Source organism: Juglans regia, chromosome 8 (genome assembly GCF_001411555.2).
Source record: "Juglans regia cultivar Chandler chromosome 8, Walnut 2.0, whole genome shotgun sequence".
Lineage (NCBI taxonomy): Eukaryota > Viridiplantae > Streptophyta > Magnoliopsida > Fagales > Juglandaceae > Juglans > Juglans regia.
This window is the reverse complement of record NC_049908.1, coordinates 169916-187951: the sequence shown is the minus strand read 5'-3', so window position 1 is coordinate 187951 and position 18036 is coordinate 169916. Positions and strand designations below refer to the sequence as shown.

The 18036-nt window shown below is 38.9% G+C and overlaps 1 protein-coding gene across 4 annotated transcripts in view; it reads right to left on the bottom strand.

Annotated features, from left to right (window-relative positions):
• LOC109000959 (chloroplast envelope membrane protein) overlaps positions 1–2373 on the bottom strand; it is a 32071-nt gene extending 29698 nt beyond the window's left edge. For 2 of the 4 annotated variants that reach the window (XR_001997809.2, XM_018978042.2), the window contains exon 1: positions 1382–2372. Coding sequence is in view for 3 of the 4 variants with exons in the window: in XM_018978042.2 (XP_018833587.1) it covers positions 1382–1996 (615 nt within the window). In the remaining variant the exon portion in view is untranslated. Of the gene's footprint in view, positions 1–1381 lie in introns of all 4 variants that reach the window. The other 2 variants (XM_018978041.2, XM_018978040.2) reach the window with 2 other exon arrangements.
• Between the last annotated feature and the right edge of the window lie 15663 nt (positions 2374–18036).

The window sequence follows — 18036 nt, the reverse complement described above, 5'->3', positions numbered from 1 at the left end:
CAAATTGAAAGAATTTATGTTAATAAAGAAAGTTCACAAATTCCCCTTACTTAAATAACTAGTCCATGAGAGAATAAGTTAACCATAGTCAGAATGAGCAAGAGCATTGAACAATTCCCTCTTCCCCAAATTCTCTTCATCACTCCAGACCCCTTCCCCCCACCCCCAAACAAAGAAAGGGAAAAGAGAGAAAAAAAAAAAAAAAAACTATTTAAAAAAACTCTTTGCTGATTCAGTAGCCCACTTTAAAAAAAGAAAAAAAAGTAACTTCCTTATGTAATTGTTTTCATTTCCAACTTCATTTACTCACACTCTCTAGGAGGCATTTGTTGATGTTGTACGAACCACTATAACAGATGTAGACAGAACAACAAAGCTTATGACATCATTTGGAAACTTCCTAGTGATTTATTTCTATTTTTCAGGGGAACTTGTAAATATTATGAAAATCTTCCAAATTTAATTTTAGGGAACAGTTAGCTTATAGAAGTTTGTAATGTTACCATTAGCTTACCACAAGTATTTGGTAGGAAGCCTCGTCAAATTATGAATATAAGCGACAGTAAACTGCACACGCCTACAAGGATAACCTCCCGTGGTTGTATTTTTTAGTAAGTACCACTTGGAAACCAAGAACAATGCCCCAGCACAATTGATTTGAAGCTTGAAGTCACAAGCATGCAACTGCTATTGCAGTAGATAAAATAAAATGAAAATATATGTACAGAGATATAATCATAGTGTTGTCCTTTGCTCCATCTTGATTGCAATAAAGCCTCGATCAGCATAGAAGTCCCTCCCTCCCTCCCTCTCTCCCTCTCTCTCTCTCTCTCTCTCTCTTTGCTTTTTTTCCCAAGATTTGTACTCTTAGGTTGTAGGTATTATGAGCTCTCGAAGTGCATTTCACAGTCGAGAATGCGATGAATGCACATAGAAAGACCCTCTCTCTCCTCTCTCTCTCTCTCTCTCTCTCAGCTTTTTTTCCCCAAGATTTGTACTCTTAGGTTGTAGGTATTATGAGCTCTCAAAGTGCATTTCACTGCCGAGAATGTGATGGATGCACATAGAAAGACCTCATTCAATCAAGCAAATTCAAGGTATTTTTGTGTTCAATGTGTATTCAGTTATTGATTGGTTGATTTGCATGAGAGATTTCAAGACCTGCAGAAAGAATCACGTTGCATTGGCAGGATGTCATCCATTTGACATCTCAGCAAGTTGAAATGTAACAGGTATTCTCTAGGCATTAAGAATGTATCTACTAGAAACCCAAAAACAATCAAATAAGTGCATAGTCACATAGACTGGCACTGTATATGAAAGTATTAAACTGATTTAACAATTATAACATATAGCTGCAAAGTTTCCTACATGTACTTACCGAATTCAGTGAGGCATACTGAAATACACGATCTTCATAGAGCATATCATCATCTTCCCTTCCAAGAACCAAATTCCTGACAGAGTCAACCAACCCCCTTTCTGAGGCCATCTCCCTGGAGTCACCCAGCACATCTTCTCTCGACTCCCCAACTCCATTATCCCAATCTCGATTCCAAGAAGAGCCGTTAACATGATTTGTCCCATCCACAAGCCAATCTTCCCACCCCCGGTTCTCCTCGTTCATTATATCCTCTTGTGCTTCCCTCAACTCTATGATCGTTTCGGCCCTTCTCTTCCACGCCTCAAACTTGTCTCGTTCCGACAAATCTTCATCACTCGAGCCCTCCAATACGTCCTCTAGCATGTCATCATCCTTCAAACCAAGCCAATTGCCATCGTCATCAAAAAAGAACTTCTGCCACCATCTCCTTTCCCTTGAAAGGCGGCTATTCTTCTTGGCATTCGGAATAAGCCCTCTAACCCACCTTCGCTTCCCACCCAGCTGAGCCACAAAATTCGATGAGTCGTGTAAAGAAAACGATTCCCGACGCACTCCGCGGTTAGCACAAATCAAGTTGTGGCATAAGACCATCGAAGAGCTCATTAAGAACATGAATATAAGCCCACATTTTTCAGTTTCTCAAGAAAAGCAATAAGGCAATCCCCGTTGTGCTCATAAGACAAGCGAAACCCTCATTCCCAACCCACTCATGAAAAAACATCATTCTTTTTTGGAGGAGATTCTTTAAGCTCCAATGTTGCGCTCATGGTTCAAGACCAACACCGACCAAAGGTTCTCTATGTAAGGCATTACGAAGAACCGAAGAAAGTACAGCAACAAAGAGTGCAGATTACGTACCAACCGAGCGATTGCATATAAATCCAGGAACCCACCTCTAATTTTCCTGTTTCTAAGACATAAGAAAGAAAGGTGACCTGAAAAAAGGGAGCCTTTTCTTCTGTCTGGACTGAAAAAGAGGATAACAGTTTCAGTTTTGAGCTACTAGATAACGGATTGCAAGGTTTACTAAAGTACACGATTACCCTTCCATTTTCCTTTATCATCATTATCTATTATTTTACTTGTTTTTAAATATTCAAATAAATTTTCATTTTCAATTATACAAAATCAATAGTTAGAACATTTCTATTTCTAATATCATTATTTATATTTAAAATAAAAAAAATTAAATATTACAAATGATAAGTAATAAAATAATAAAATCAAACAAGAAAACATCACTTCGCTACTAGGGGGTGTCACATGGATCATCTCTTGACAATTTTTTGCTAACCACATTTTATAGGATGGATTTATCCACCTTAGAAAAGATGGTCGATGAGGCTTGGAAGGATTTTAATACCACCATAAGAACTCGCAGGGTGTTTCCTTGGGCTTGGGTCATGGGAAACTAACAAGTTACTCAAGGCTCAAACCCCTCTAGCCCAATAGAGTTCAGGTCAAATTATTAGAGATAGAAATGACCGTCTGTTTATCCTGAGACTATTAGGATATTCACTCATTCAAAAGAGTGGATAGCCCGAATGCCTTAGGATTCAAATTTCAAATGGTGGGCAAGATAGTTAGTCCAAGTAATCTTAAGAAGGCAAGTTCTTTATTTAAAGGATCCAGGTACACTAACGAAGCTCTCTAAAATAATTGACTCTAAAAAGATTGATATCGTTATTGACTTAGGCATCAGATGGGCCTCATTCAATCCCCCAAGTTATCTTACTCTTTGGTTGCAAGAGATCAGGAGTATGTAATAGTAAAACACATCCTTAATAGTTGGTGTCATCTGTGGGATCCAGCTATTTTGAAATCAGCATGATTTTCACATGTCCACCACCATTCGATCTCAGGCAACTAGAGATCAGGAATAGACATCGCGAAACATGGAAGGAAAGCTTGCGAAAATGGAATAAGTAGTGAGGAGGCTCACCACCGAGCTCAAGTCGTTACAAAAAGAGAATGAGGTTCTTAAGGCAAAGAATGGGCTATCAGGAAAGGACACGTCAAGGTGGAAATGGAGGCTCACACCGTTAGCGCGGATAAAACACCTCAGGAGAACAAGATGACAAAAAAGACGCAGCATGATCTACATAGCCTGATGGATAAGAGCATTGCTATTCATAAGCCCATACACCACACACCATAATTTTTTTTATTTATTTTTTATTTTTTTAAAGTTTTTTTTTAGTTTTATTATTCTTAAAATAATTGAATTATTTTATTCATAATTCATATACCACATATTTAATAAGAAAATAAAATTAAAAAAATCATAAAAATGATGGTGTGTGGTGTATGAGGCTTAAGAATAGAATTTTTCGATGGATAAATACTAGGAGGGAAAACCTTCCCAGAGGAACATCCGTTATTCTCTTATCAATGGAGTCAAATGACCACATGCCACATAGAAGCCACATGAAAACACGGGTAGACCGCACTGCATAGGATTTGAAAAAAAATTCCCTCTTTTGTACGACTACGGTGTTCCTCCCCCGCGCCCTCGGGGGCCCCCTCTCTCTCTCCCAAGAAAGCCTTCGAGGAGCAGGGGGTATCGTCGACTCCGTTCCCCATTGCTGATCTTGGATTCTTCGTCAACCGAAACCCACTCCCGATCTCGGATTCCTCATCGACAGAAACCCACTCCCTTTCTTGGATTCCTGTCCACGCGATCCCTTCACCCTCTCCCTCTCCCTCTCCTCTCTCTCTCTCTCTCTCTCTCTCTCTCTCTCTCTCTCTCTCCCTCCCTCCTTTCCACTGTAAGTCGCCGTAGTTACAGGTGTGGAGTTTCCAGTTAAAAAACTAATGGCAGTTGTAAAACTAATGGCAGTGGGTCGTAGAAACTGTGTTTGGAAAACTAATATCCAGTTCAACAATTTGTTCTTGTTTGTTTGAAACTGTGTTTATGATTTTGATAGAAACCTGTTATAATTGATTCTGTGAGTATTGTGATGTAATAAGGATTCGGTAGAATTGTGAATAGCAGCTGCAAGAATGGAAATGAGAGACGCATGAAAGTTGTTTGATGAAAGGTTTCAAAGAGCCACAAGTTAAAATCACATTCAAACAAACTTCACTCAGTGCCTCAATATTTACTTGGACACGGGGGCTAGAACATTGTCACATAGACTACACCAAATTCTGTTACTACATAGACTATACCAAATTCTGTGCATTTTGATTTGTTGTCATTTGTCACCATCTGAGAAATTATGTCTTTTTTTCTTTTCTTTTTAAAGAAATGTCTGAATTAAGGTCTTTTATGCAGAAAATTAACTAGCTACATAAAATGATAACAAATTAACAGCTTAGATGGTAGGAGAATTCAGTTTAGAATTATTGATCAATTTGTTTTCCAGATTATTTACCATGATTTAATGACTGTGCCGAGGTTTACATGTAGTTCCATATGGAAAGTCCCAGGAGCTTTCCAAACATCATGCCCTCAATTGCTGGCCTTTAATGATGTCATTTATACATTGATTAAGTTTCTTCTCCATTAAAAGCTTAATGTTACCCAACATTAATAAACTAATTTGTAGCTACCAATCAAGTTCATTGGTTAAGCTGGCAATTACTACTAGTGTTTAATGTTTGGGTTCATATTCACATGTGCATAGAGTTTATTGTTTCTTTCTCCCCCTTTTGAAATATGTTCAAAGCATTTATGTTAGCATGTCAGTTATTGAGCCTTGGTCATATATGTAAATAGATAGGTGTCACTTTTATATAAACCAGTGTCAACTTTTGCTAAAATTACCATAAGTTTTTGTTCCTAACCACCTCTAACTATATTTAATACATGGTTTTCTACCACACCTATATATATATATATAACACACACACACACACACATATATATATATATATTATATTTTGAGGCCACTAATCAATCATTTGTTAGCCTATATTTTGCTTTCAGTTGGCCCAAGATTGTCTGTCAATATTAGATTTTCCTCCTAAGTACTAATACAACACATCAATTATATGTAGCTTCAATGCTTCCAAAATTTTTCCAATATTTGTAGACCTGACGATATGTACCAGCCAAATCCATATAGCACTGCTACTATATTGGCAAGCTTTTTGGCTGAAGGAATGACAAGATCAATCAAGAATGTGTAATGGCTGAAGAAGCTAAATTTAAAGTTATGGAAAAGAAGTACAAGGGAACATTAAAAACTCTATTATTGTTATGGTTCTGTATTGTTGTGGTTTGTGTTGTACTTATTTTGTATCTGAACGAGAATCATGTATGTCGGGTTATGCTAAGATCCCATGGTTATTAGCCCGTTCGTAATTACATTTTATAGTTCTCCAAAGAAGTACTTTTGGAATGTATTTAGACAATTTTTAAATGTAATGAAAGACTCAATGTACTACATTTCTCTTTTGTATTACATTTTGTATGTGAAGATGCATTTCTTTACATTTTCTGAACAGGATATTGCACAAGTACTCAAATAATTTTCTGAACAAAGATGCATTTCTTTACATAATGATCATTGCTACAAGCTCAAACATAAAAAGATGGAGCCACTCTAAAAATATATTCAAAATACAATGACGCCAAAAACATAGGTCTGAATACATTAAGTTTCACTCCAAATGTTCAAAATATCGTAAATTCCTGAAACAGCCTTAAACAAGTCCAGATCTTCAATAGCTCCAAATAAGCCTTTGAATGCACTCTAACAAGCCTTTATCTCCACTCTCATTAACTGTAACATAAAAAAATCAAATAAGTTTGCAAACAACAAAACCATCACGTTCCATACACATAATATTTTAAATGCCAACTTAAACACCAACCTCATGTTTCTTTTTGAAGATCCATGCTTTGTGATATGTTGTTAGTTATATTTTCAAGATCCCTACATAAAAGACAATAAATCATAAAAAATGAAGTTATTAGATTAAAACACACGTAAAAACGCTAATAAGTACTATACCTCATTGAAGGGCAGTTGTTCTTTGCATGACCCTCAATCTTGCAAACGCTACAACGTCTTTTCTTCACTGATTGAGTCTCTTTTGGGTTCTTTGCTCTCAAACTTTTTGGTCGTTCTTTCGTTGGCAGTTGTTGAGGATCCTGTAAAGTTTGTAAGAAATTTGATATAACTTGTGATCTTAACATATGGGAATCATTCATTGACATGTCTTTGCCTTCTATATTTTTCTCGACAATATCTTTCATCAAAAGCAACTCCTTGTGGACCTGAGAGAGGTGGGTCATTCTCTGACTTGATTGCGAGCCAAGCTCTGCAATATCGTAAAATAGTATCATCAACTTACTTTTTCGCATGATCAGATCTTCTTGTGTCATTACATGCCCTTGAAAATTTGGTATTTCAAGTATACATCAACTCTTAGCATTGATTGTCCATCTCTCTAGAATATAGTTATGTGGCAACATATCTAACTTCTCTTATTTGGCAATGACACATAGGATATGCCTATAAAGAAAACCCAAAAACTCAAACATATGACATGTACATATTGCCTTCGCTTCTCCACTCTCCAAAATAACATAATAAATAGGTTTTTCTTTGTCATGAGGTGTCACTCCATATATATTATTTTCACTCTCTTTCTGAACTTTGGTTGTTTTGTACCATTGGCAATTGAATAGCTCATCTTGAAAGATGATGAAAGACTTCCTTGTATAGACTTTGACCACATCTTCTTCAATTTTGTGACAGGTTTTCAAAATCGCTTTAGTCGATTTCGTTCTCACATTCTTCCATTTCTCCTTGAAATAACTTGCATCTAAAGCTTTATTGTATTGATGCACAAAGTCACTCACCATTGTACTCAAATGAACATAATCCTTAAAAAATTTATTTATGCACTCGCACCTTTCTATGGTTGACATATCAGCACAAAACATGGTTCGCAAGTAAACCGGAACCCACTTACCCTGTTGGCTGTAAAGATTTTGCAACCAATTATTACCTATTAAACCATACTTTACCAGTTTTGAACTTCATTCCTCCTCGAACTCATAAAAATGACACAAATGACATCTTATAAATATTTGTGAGGTATGTCGCATCAAATGTGACAAGATCTCCAAAATATTCATATGCAGACCTTGATCTTGCATCTGTCCAAAAATAACTCCCCATACACTCATTCTTATCAACCTGCATGGAGTACACAAACCCAAGATCTTTATACTGTCGATCAAGAAAGTAGGCATACAACCTTTGTGCATCTCTCTCTTCAAATAATTTTCTTATTTTATTTCCCAAATAATTTTTTATGTCCTTACCAATACAGTCAATGCTAAAATCACCACCTGATTCTTTGTTTAACATCGACATTATCTTCGTTGTCAGTGCACCAGACTCATTCAAAGTGAGAATGAGTTTTTTTTTACATGTCACTCCTCTATATCTACGGAGCAAACTAGTGTTTCTCAGTGTGAGTAGCTCATGATTGTGTTCAGGCACGAACTTACATACTGTCCACCTTTCACCATCTTTTTTTATACACATCGTTACTTTACACCCAATCTTGATTTCAGCAGGTTCAGAAATTTTTTGTTCTTTTGTTTGAGACTTTCACGCCTAAATCCTTCCTTTGTGCAAACATAATCTGCTCCAATTAGTTTTCTATCCTTTTTGATAATCGAGTATGGTTGGTCCTCATTGCAAAATCTCTTCGTCTTGCATATGCCTTGTAAAATGCTTGGGCGTATTTTACCTCATCAAATTCCTTCTCAACGAACGGTTAAAAAAGTCCACTAATGGAAGTGGAAATCACATTGACTCCATCTCCATCTTCCACATTCACTCTATCTCTTTCACCATCTCCATCTCCCACATTCACTCTGTCTTCCAAATTCACTTGATCTAAACGATCTTTCATATTCATTCCATCTCACACATTCAAATCATATTGCTCTTCCACGATTTCAATATCAATACTTTCATTTTCAACTTGTGGACAGTTTCTACTCATTAATATCTCAACTTTATCACTATTCAAACTCGACATAAGATCTTGTATCCCAACATAAAATAATGCAATCAATAAAAAATAGTATGAGCAAAACAATTCATTAAAATTAAAAAGGATAATGTGGACAATCAAACACCACAAGCTCTATCTACTATTTAAAAAAAAAAATAGAAAGATCCTTGTAATAATTTTTTTCATTAAAATTAAGTCTACATTCTTCATTCTTTTCCCCAAAATAAAGCTCTATGCATGCTTTTTACTTTCAGTATCTACATATATGGATGTCCTTTTGGAATTATCAGGAGATTCTCACAATTAAATCATCTAAAAAAATTCCCCAAGAAATTAATTTGTCTCTAAACATCTAGTAATAAATTGACATTCTCTACCCCAAGAAATTAATACAACACAAACGATAATGGGTAAACCAATGTTCACCAGCCTAAAAAATTAATACAACACAAACGATAATGGATACATCAGAAATTAATAAACCAAAATTCACTATCTCAAACGATAATGGATAAAAGACAGATTTTTACACTACCACATACCATGTGGTTTGCAGTTCGCAAAAAATCAATGAAAGTATTGATGTTGAAGTCACACGCGATGGTTCGCGTGGTCTAGAGGCCTAACGTGCGACTATAGTGGGTTGCGTCGGTCTCGCCTGGAGCTCCTCCACCGGCACATGGAGGTCGTATGGCATGCAGTGGCGTGGATTTGAATATGGATGAAGTGGGTTCATGGTTCTAAGGAGGAAAGAATACACGGTAGGGGTGGGTAGCGGTGCCCCACCCCCGCTGCCCCGCTTGGCTTTCACTCCGCCCAGGGTAAACGGGGCGAAGCCCCCCGTCCGTCAGATGCGGGGGTGGGTGGCCCCTCCCGCATCCAACCCCCATGGCGGGATAGGGGCAACCCCCGCCCCGTAAATACCCTGCCCCGCCCCGTTATTATATATATATTATATATATAAAAATATATATATATAAGTATATATATATATTTATAAAAAAACCCAGGCATGAAACGACGTCGTTTCATGCCTAGTTTTTTTTTTTTTTAAATATACCCATTAAGAAATGACATCATTTCGTCAATGGTGACATTGTGTCGTTTCCTTTTTGTTTAGAATCCCCCCCCCACGATCACCCTCTCTCTCTCTCTCTCTCTCTCTCTCTCTCTCTCTCTCTCTCTCTCTCTCTCTCTCTCTCTCTCCGTCTCTCTCTCGCAGACTCGCTTTGTCGCTCACTCGTTGCGCTCTCTGTGTCTCGCAGCTCACTCGTCGTTGCCGTAGCCTTCCGTGACTCCCCGTCTTAATCTTCGTCGCCGAAGGTAAGAAACCCATCATCTACTACAATTTGTTGTGATATTTATTTTATGGAATGGAGATTGGAGGAAGGATGGGGTTTAATCGGAGATAGATGATGGAATTTTGTGAATTATGTGCTGTGGAGACTTGATTGTGCATGTGGTTCACTGATTGTGCATGTGGTTCACTTGTACAGTGTGTTGACTTTGTGTTCGTGTGTGAATATGTCATGATTGCCTTATTTTTTTTCAATTTTTTCGAAATACCCTAAAATAATTTCGGGGTTTCAAGGATTGAAACCCCTAAATTATATTAGGGTTTCAGATTGGAACCCTAAACAATCGAATCCTAAAATACCCTAATTAATTGGGTATTTCAGTTTTTTTTATAACTTGTATAACCCATTTTAATTGGGTATTTTATTTTTTTTACAACTTGTATAACCCATTTTAATTGGGCTTTTCATTTTTTTACAACTTGTAGTCTTGTATAACCCATTTTAATTGGGTATTTCATTTTTTTTTTTTTTTATGTTTGATGTTTGATGTTTGATCATTGATGTTTCATCTTCCAACTTCTAATATATATGTTAATGCTTGGATGTAATTGTTTGGCATGTTGCTATATTTGCTTTAATTTCAGATTTCTTGTTTAGTTGAGTTCATGGATATATCAGCAGATTCTAGTGCGAGCTCTCCTTTCCATGCCCAGGGTACCCCAACCCTTACACCTACCCCTACTCCTACTCCTACTCCTACCCCTACCCCTGGCCCAACAAGAAACAAGTTTCTATAGTTTGGGCTCATTTCACCAAATTAGAAGGTGGTGACCCCAATAACCCCCAAGCCAAGTGTAACCATTGTGAAAAAATCTATGGATGCCACTATAGGAAATATGACACCTCACAATTAAAGGTGCACTTGGAAGACTAATGTAAAAAAAGTCAAATATTACGATCATTACAAGAGAAAAACCAATCTAGGCTAGAAATTGGGCTTCAAAAGATGGTGGATGGGACTAGTGGGGGTGCAACTTTGAGGGGGTATACTAAGTATGATTCCGATAAGTGTAGAAGATACTTAGCTCGTATGGTTATTATGGACGAGCTACCTTTTCAAGTTGTTGATGAGAAATGGTTCCAAGTATTTGCTCGCTACTTGGAACCAAGGTTTAATATTCCTTCTCGCCACATGGTGGCAAATGATGTAAAAAAATATTTTTGGTCTGAAAAAGAGAAGTTGAGGGGTGAATTGGCCGGTCAATTTGTTTTCCTTACCACTGATACTTGGACATTAGTCTAAAATTTTAATTATATGTCTTTAACTGTGCATTGTGTTGATTGTAATTGGACATTGCATAAAAAAATTATAAAATTTTATCAAATCACCGATCATAAGGGTGAGACAATTGGGAAGGCCTTAGAGGCCGCAATAAAGGAGTGTGAGTTGACTCGAGTTCTTACAGTCATAGTTGATAATGCCTCGTCTAATGATGTCGCATTGGGACATTTGAAAACTTATCTTAGAGAGGCAAATAAGACAATCTTGGGTGGTGAATGTCTGCATGTGAGATGTGCGGCATATATTCTGAATCTTATTGTTATTGATGGTTTGAGAGATCTTCATGACTCAATTGCTCGAGTCAGGACTGCTGTGAGATGGGTGAGATCTTCTCTTTTGAGGTTGGAGAAATTCAAGATTACTTCAAGGTATGCAAGCCTAACATCCAAGAATGGCCTTTGTACTGATATGCCTACACGATGGAACTCAACATATTTGATGTTGGAGGCAGTCCAAGAATATAGGCTGGTATTTGCACTATTGGGTGATGAAAACATCCAATATGTTAAATATTTTGATGATCACAGGGGATTGGAGAAACCCGTAGATGATGATTGGGAGATTGTATATATTTTTGTAGAGTTTTTTAGGCTTTTTTATGAAGTCACCACGACGATATCTGGAACTTTGTACCCTACATCCCATCAATTTTGTCAGCAAATATGTAAGGTAAAAGAAGAATTAGATGATATAGTCGCGGGTGGTCACTATAGGCTGCGGGAGATGACATTGGCTATGAGGTCAAAGTACGACAAGTATTTGAGAGATTTTACTAGGGCTAATATTTTGTTATATGTAGCTGTCGTCCTTGACCCGAGATTTAAGGTGGATGGCATGGAATTTGGATTGGACCTTGTGTATGAGCAAGCATGGGTGGAGCTTATTGCAGCAAGGATTCGGGAAACCCTTTGTAGATTATTTGATGAGTTTACTGTCTTACGGAGTGGTAATATTACGGTACCTACACCTACCCCCACACCGGTTCAAGAAGTCGATAGTGGAAAAAAACATAGATTGGACTGGGGTGAAAGGTTTGAGCAGACCCCCTTAATGCGGAGTTATGTAAAGGCTCAGTCAGAGATAGACAAATACTTAGTAGCAGAGGTAATACCATTTTCACGAGACTTCGATATATTAAGTTGGTGAAAGGTGAATGCCGTGAAGTATCTCATCCTTGAAGAGATAGCCAGCAGTCTTTTAGCCATCCCTGTTAGCACCATAGCCTTGGAGTCGGCCTTTAGCACTGGAGAGCGTGTATTGGATTCATTTCGGAGTTCATTAGCTCCTACCGCGGTGGCTTGGATTTGAATATGGATGAAGTGGGCTGCGGCCTTTATTTGTTTTTTGTATTTATAATTTTATATCATATTTTAGTATCTAATTATTTTGCTTGTTTTTATTTTAGCTTTTATATTCTCAATATACAATTATACATATGCCCAATCCTAATGACCGATCTATGTTCATCTGCCTAATCTTCATCTCAAATTTCAATTGCCCAATCACAATCTCATCTTGGTTAATACTTTTAATATTTTGTATTTTAATATTTTTTAATTTTTGTTTCATTTTATAACTTTATAATTCTAATTTGTTTTATTTTTAACTTATTAATATTTCAGCCTTTAAGGTTTTATAACTTATTAACGTTTATGATCTTGATTTTTAGTTTCATAGCAGTTGACATAACTCACCACTGAGTGAATTCACCCCTACACAGCACCACGCCGCCATCCCAAATTGATCAAATTGAAAAGTTATGAGTTATAATTGTTAATTTACAATTAAGTGTAATGTTGCTACAATAGTTAATAGTACAATTTGTAATTAATATATTTTTGGACGAGTTTGTAATATTGTAATAATTTAGGTTTATTAGTTCTCTTAGAGTCTTAATTTGTATAATTGTAAATTGTAATTTGTAATAGCTTAGTAGTTAATAGCTGAAATTTAGTATATAGTTAATAGTTATATATATATATGTATATACTATATATTTTTTTAATTTTTAAATATATTTAATTTTTTTAGTTAAATTATGGGCCAAAAAACAAATTTTGGTCCCAAAGTGGCCCAAAAATAGATTTTGGGCCATTTAGGGTCCAGAAAAATGAGCTGGGCCGAAGGCCCAATAGGGGGGCGGATGGATGGGGGTTTACCCCCACCCCCCGTCGAACGGACGCGAGGGCGGGGTACGGAGAAAATTATCAATCCCCCGCCCATGTGGGGGCGGGGGTGGGGGAGGGGTGCCCCCGCCCCGTAGGGGGCTGGTAGCACCCATAATATACGGGTTGTCAAGGGTCTTGGTATTTGAACTTTGCTATGATATGATGCGGTCCAGAAATGAGTTGTGTGCTTAGCTAATGTGTCATCTCCCTATTGGCTTCCATTAAACTCATGTTATAGGATCTGCCGTTCCAAAGACGAACTGATACTAGGAAATGACCAAGAAGATAGAAACCTCGTCTTCAGTTGATTAGCTGCTGACTAGAACCAATGTGCCATACAGCTTGGAGACCATGGCAGTACCGTTGCCACCAAAATTCAAGATCTCATCAATAGACATGTACGACAGTTCCAAGGACCCCGTGGTGCACTTGGAGACTTTTAAGGCCCACATGACTCTCCATGGGTTCCTAGGGAAGATTGAATGTAGGGCATTTCCTTTGACATTAAAAGGAGCAACCAAGGGGAAGTTTGAAGCATTGCAGCCAAGTTCCATTGAGAATTTTGAGTAACTGGGCAGACAGTTCATCACTCAGTTTATGGCTAGCCGACGGCAAAGGCAACCAACATCGTACTTATTTATTGTAAAGTAGAGGGAGGAAAAGAGTTTGAAAGTATATTTGGCACGATTTAATAGGGAAAGAATGATTGTCGATGACCAAAACAAGAAAATATTTGGTGTAGTTTCAAATAACTTCAAAAGGTTGGATCGTTTGAGAATTTGGGAGGAAGGCTCTGGCTTCTACGTGTTTTAACTTTTTCCTCTTGGATCAATATATGAAGAAAAACACTACTTTTACCTATAAAATTTATTACAAAATTCATCGATTGTGTCTTTTTTTTACTTAATGGTTAAGAAAATATTTTTTAATGAATTTACGCTTTTATTTGAAAAGAATATTTAAAAAAAAAAATTAATTATTTGGTATGAGAATTATGTGTGGTAGCATCACCCATATCTGAATTGGTGTCTTTGAAAATGAATTTCATACTCCTTTGCAGAGTCCTTGGGCTAATAGATCATGTTAATGTCTTAATTTGCACAACAGACCAGAATGGAGGAAAGAATCATTCCCGACTCATGACGATGATTTGGACTTCGATATGGTACTCTTCGCTTTCATCCATATGATAAATAATAAATAAGCGAATAAAAGTAAATAAATAAAGATGCATGGACTTACATGATTTAGCATAATGGCTACGTCCATGGGTTGTTTGGGGGCAAAGTCCATTATAATTGGTAATTTTACAATCTCTCATGACTCACTTATCGCTCAATAAAATAGAGAAATTTAGTGGAGATACTTTGGAGTCCCTATATGTAGTGAAGGTTGTACGTAGAGTGCTTCTGTGGAGAGAGCTTGTCAGATTTGTGAGAAACATGCTCCTTATATAGAGGTCTATTTCCTTAGAGTGATTGAGTCTAACTTGCATTGTGAAATATTTTCCTGTTAGAAGTATGAGTCTCTTTCCTTTTAATAGTCAGAGTCAACCTATCTTATCTCTTCTTGCTTTTATCTCTTAGCTTGATTTTTGACCTTATCTTAAGGCTAAATTATAGGCTTTTGATTTGACCCCTACAGATGCCTGCGACTCAAAATGGCGATTTGTTGGACAAGAAGATCTTGAGAATATTCAAATCAATAATCTGCAGAATAAATTCTAAAATTGGTCACAAGTTTCTTGTTTGGTCCCTAGTTTTCTGTTTGTTTTATGCTAAGTGGTGAGGAGCTCAACTTGAAGAGATATGTGAGAGATGTACTCGATCGCATTAAGTGCTAGCTTAGAGCTAGATCTTGGCGAGAAATGTATTCGACCGCATTAGAAGCTAGTGCGGAGCTCGATTTTGGCAGAAGATGTACTCAACCGCATTAGGGGCCAGTGCGGAGCTCTGCTTGGGTGGGAGATGTACTCGACCGCATTAGGTGTGAGCGTGGAGCTCTGCGTTCGTGTAAGGTGTACTCGACCGTGTCAGGGGTGAGTGCGGAGCTTGATTTTTACGGGAGATGTACTCGACCGCATCAGGGGTGAGCGCAGAGCTCGATTTTGGAGGAAAATGTACTCAACCGCATGAGGGGCGAGCACGAAGCTCTGCTTGGGCAGGAGATGTACTCGACCGTATTAGCTGTGAGTGTGGAGCTCTGCTTGGGCGGTAGATGTACTATACCGCATTAGCTTTGAGCGTGAAGCTCTACTTTCGAGTTTGTTTATTTGTGTGGATGTTTGCTTGAGAGATTGGTTATTGATGGTGAAGAGTGTATATTTTCATGTTTAGTTTTTTGTGTGTATTTTTGTGATAGTTTTTGCTTTTGTTGGTAGTAGTGGATTTTTTTCCCCTTGGTGTAAATTGTTGTTGGTGTTCTCGTTTTGTTGTTTGTTGGTTGTAACCTACGCTTAAGTGGTCAGGAAGCCCGTCGACTCTCTGGGTCCACATTAGGCAGTTGTTGAGCTCGTCGACTTGTTCCCGAAGGAAACCTGAGCGATGCAGTTGTGGAGTTCGGTGGCTCGTTCTCAAAGGTAACCTTTTGGCGATGGTTGTGGCGCGAGCATAAGCACTCGGTGTTTGCTGGAGAAGATGTTGTGCTTGTATTGTTGTCCATGTGGGAGATATCGGGCAATCCAAAAAGTTGCCTGCCTGTTAGACGCCTAGGAGGTCGGACGGTCCTTGACCTTTCCTGCCAGTTGGCTTGTCACGATGGAGGTTGGGCAGTCTAATGACTTATCCCACTTGTTGACTCTCGATGAGGTGTGAGTGGGGTAGGGCGGTCCCTTACCTTTCCCTTTTTCATGGGCACCACGAGTCTTTGTACTCGTTATTGGTGTTTAAGGGTTGCGTGGTTTGATGACCACCGTTCTGCTTTTTCCTAGGCGCCTCGAGTCTTTACACTCATCATTGGTGTTTAAGGGATGCGTGGTCTATTGACTCTATGCTTCTTTTTCTTGGGCCTCGTGAGTCTTTGCACTCATCATTGGTGTTTAAGGATTGCGTGGTCTCTTGACCTCTATGCTTCTTTTTCCTAGGCACTGCAAGTCTTTGAATTCGTCATTGGTGTTTAAAGGTCGCGTGGTCTACTGACCTCCGTGCCTTTTTTCCTGGGCACCGCAAGTCTTTGTACTCGTCATTGGTGTTTAGACTCATCATTGATGTTTAAAGGTCACGTGGTCTGTCGATATCCAAGCTCCTTTTTCCTGGGCACCGCGAGTCTTTATACTCGTTATTAGTGTTTAAGGGTGGTGTGGTGTGGTTTGTAGACCTCTGCACACTTTTTCCTAGGCACCGTGAGTCTTTATACTCGTCATTGGTGTATGGGGGGATGCTCGATTGGACTGTTGTGGTGGGAGGCTAAGTTCGACCGCCCTGAGAGGTTTTCACCAAAAACTAAATAGGTTAGTGTAATACAAATTACAAGTTTGAGATTTGTAAACCTAAGTCATTCCACTAGAGTGTGGTGAAGGCTGATGACATCCGGGAGATACCCTCGGGTAGCCATGCTTTAGCATTGATGGAGGCCATGGATGCCCGCAATCGATACCGAGTGGTCTATTCTGATGCAAATAGATTAAGAAGCTTGGACGACACCTAGGAGGGGCTTTTGTAGCCGATGTTTCGTGCCATAGTGGCAATTTACACAAAGATATTCCTGAGGCGCGTAGCCACTCAGATTCTTGTGGAACCATAATTCTTTTGCCGATGTTTTCCATTTTTACTTACTGGAATTGTCCCTTGATGAATGATTCTTGCCTAGGGAAGTTCTATATTCTTGAGCATTTTTGTAGCAACAAACATTGTCCATTTTTGTGTGGCAAGAGGGACTACCGTTGGCGTGTAGAATACTTTGGGTGAGGAAACATAGTGGAACCGAGGTGTCGCGACCAAGCACCGCATGACTAGAGTAGTGACTTGGTGCCACTGTTGTCATTGCTCGGAAAGACCTGGCTGCAGTTTCTCAAAGGCGGAGTGTTGCTTCCCGGTAGTAACCATACCTAGAATAACTACGTGAGGCCCAATTGAAGAGCTCGTTTGGACTGGACGAGGTACACGGTGATGGCTTGGTTTGGCAGTGGTGAAATTGCTTTCATTGCACGCCAAGAAATGTTACCTACCAAGTACATAGCTAACAATTGAGGGATATTATATGCACTTGTGTGAGTCTGGCGAGGTGTTGCTCACCATGGGAGTGGCGAGATGCTGGCCTGAGCGAGGCTGGCGAGACATTGGCGAGGCTGGGAGATATTGTCTGCACAGTCGGTTGCTCGCCATATTTGTTCGCCACAATCAGTTGCTTGCCATGGAATGGTTGTCCACTTGTTTGCTGCTCGCCATGCTCCATCAGATAATAAATCTCGCATTTGAACTCTTTCTTGCCAAGGTTGCCTGTTCGCCACCTTTGCTCGTCATGGAGCAAGTGGTTTGCCAATGTGTTTTTGCTTGCCCCTTTCAGTTGACCGCCCCCATGGGTTGCTTGAGGTCATCTCTATGGGTGATGGAGCATCCCGGATGTTCAAGGTTGGTGAGGGTGGCAATGAAACATCCAGGATGTGCAAGTTTCCGCGGCGTTGGTGAAGAGTTTCTTCAGCAGGTAAAGCGTCAGTGTTGCTAGCAGGGGACGTCATTGTGGTCAAGAGCCATCACGCTGGTGGCAGAAGAAGCCGACGAGCTAGGTGATGACTGTCGTTGACCTCATCAGCTCGTGATCATCATGGGTCTCGTACAGAACTGTGCTTAGCGACTAGGGAATTGCAAGGAACATTTTGTGGGCGAGTACTGGGGCAAGGAACTTCAGTGGCGAGTACCG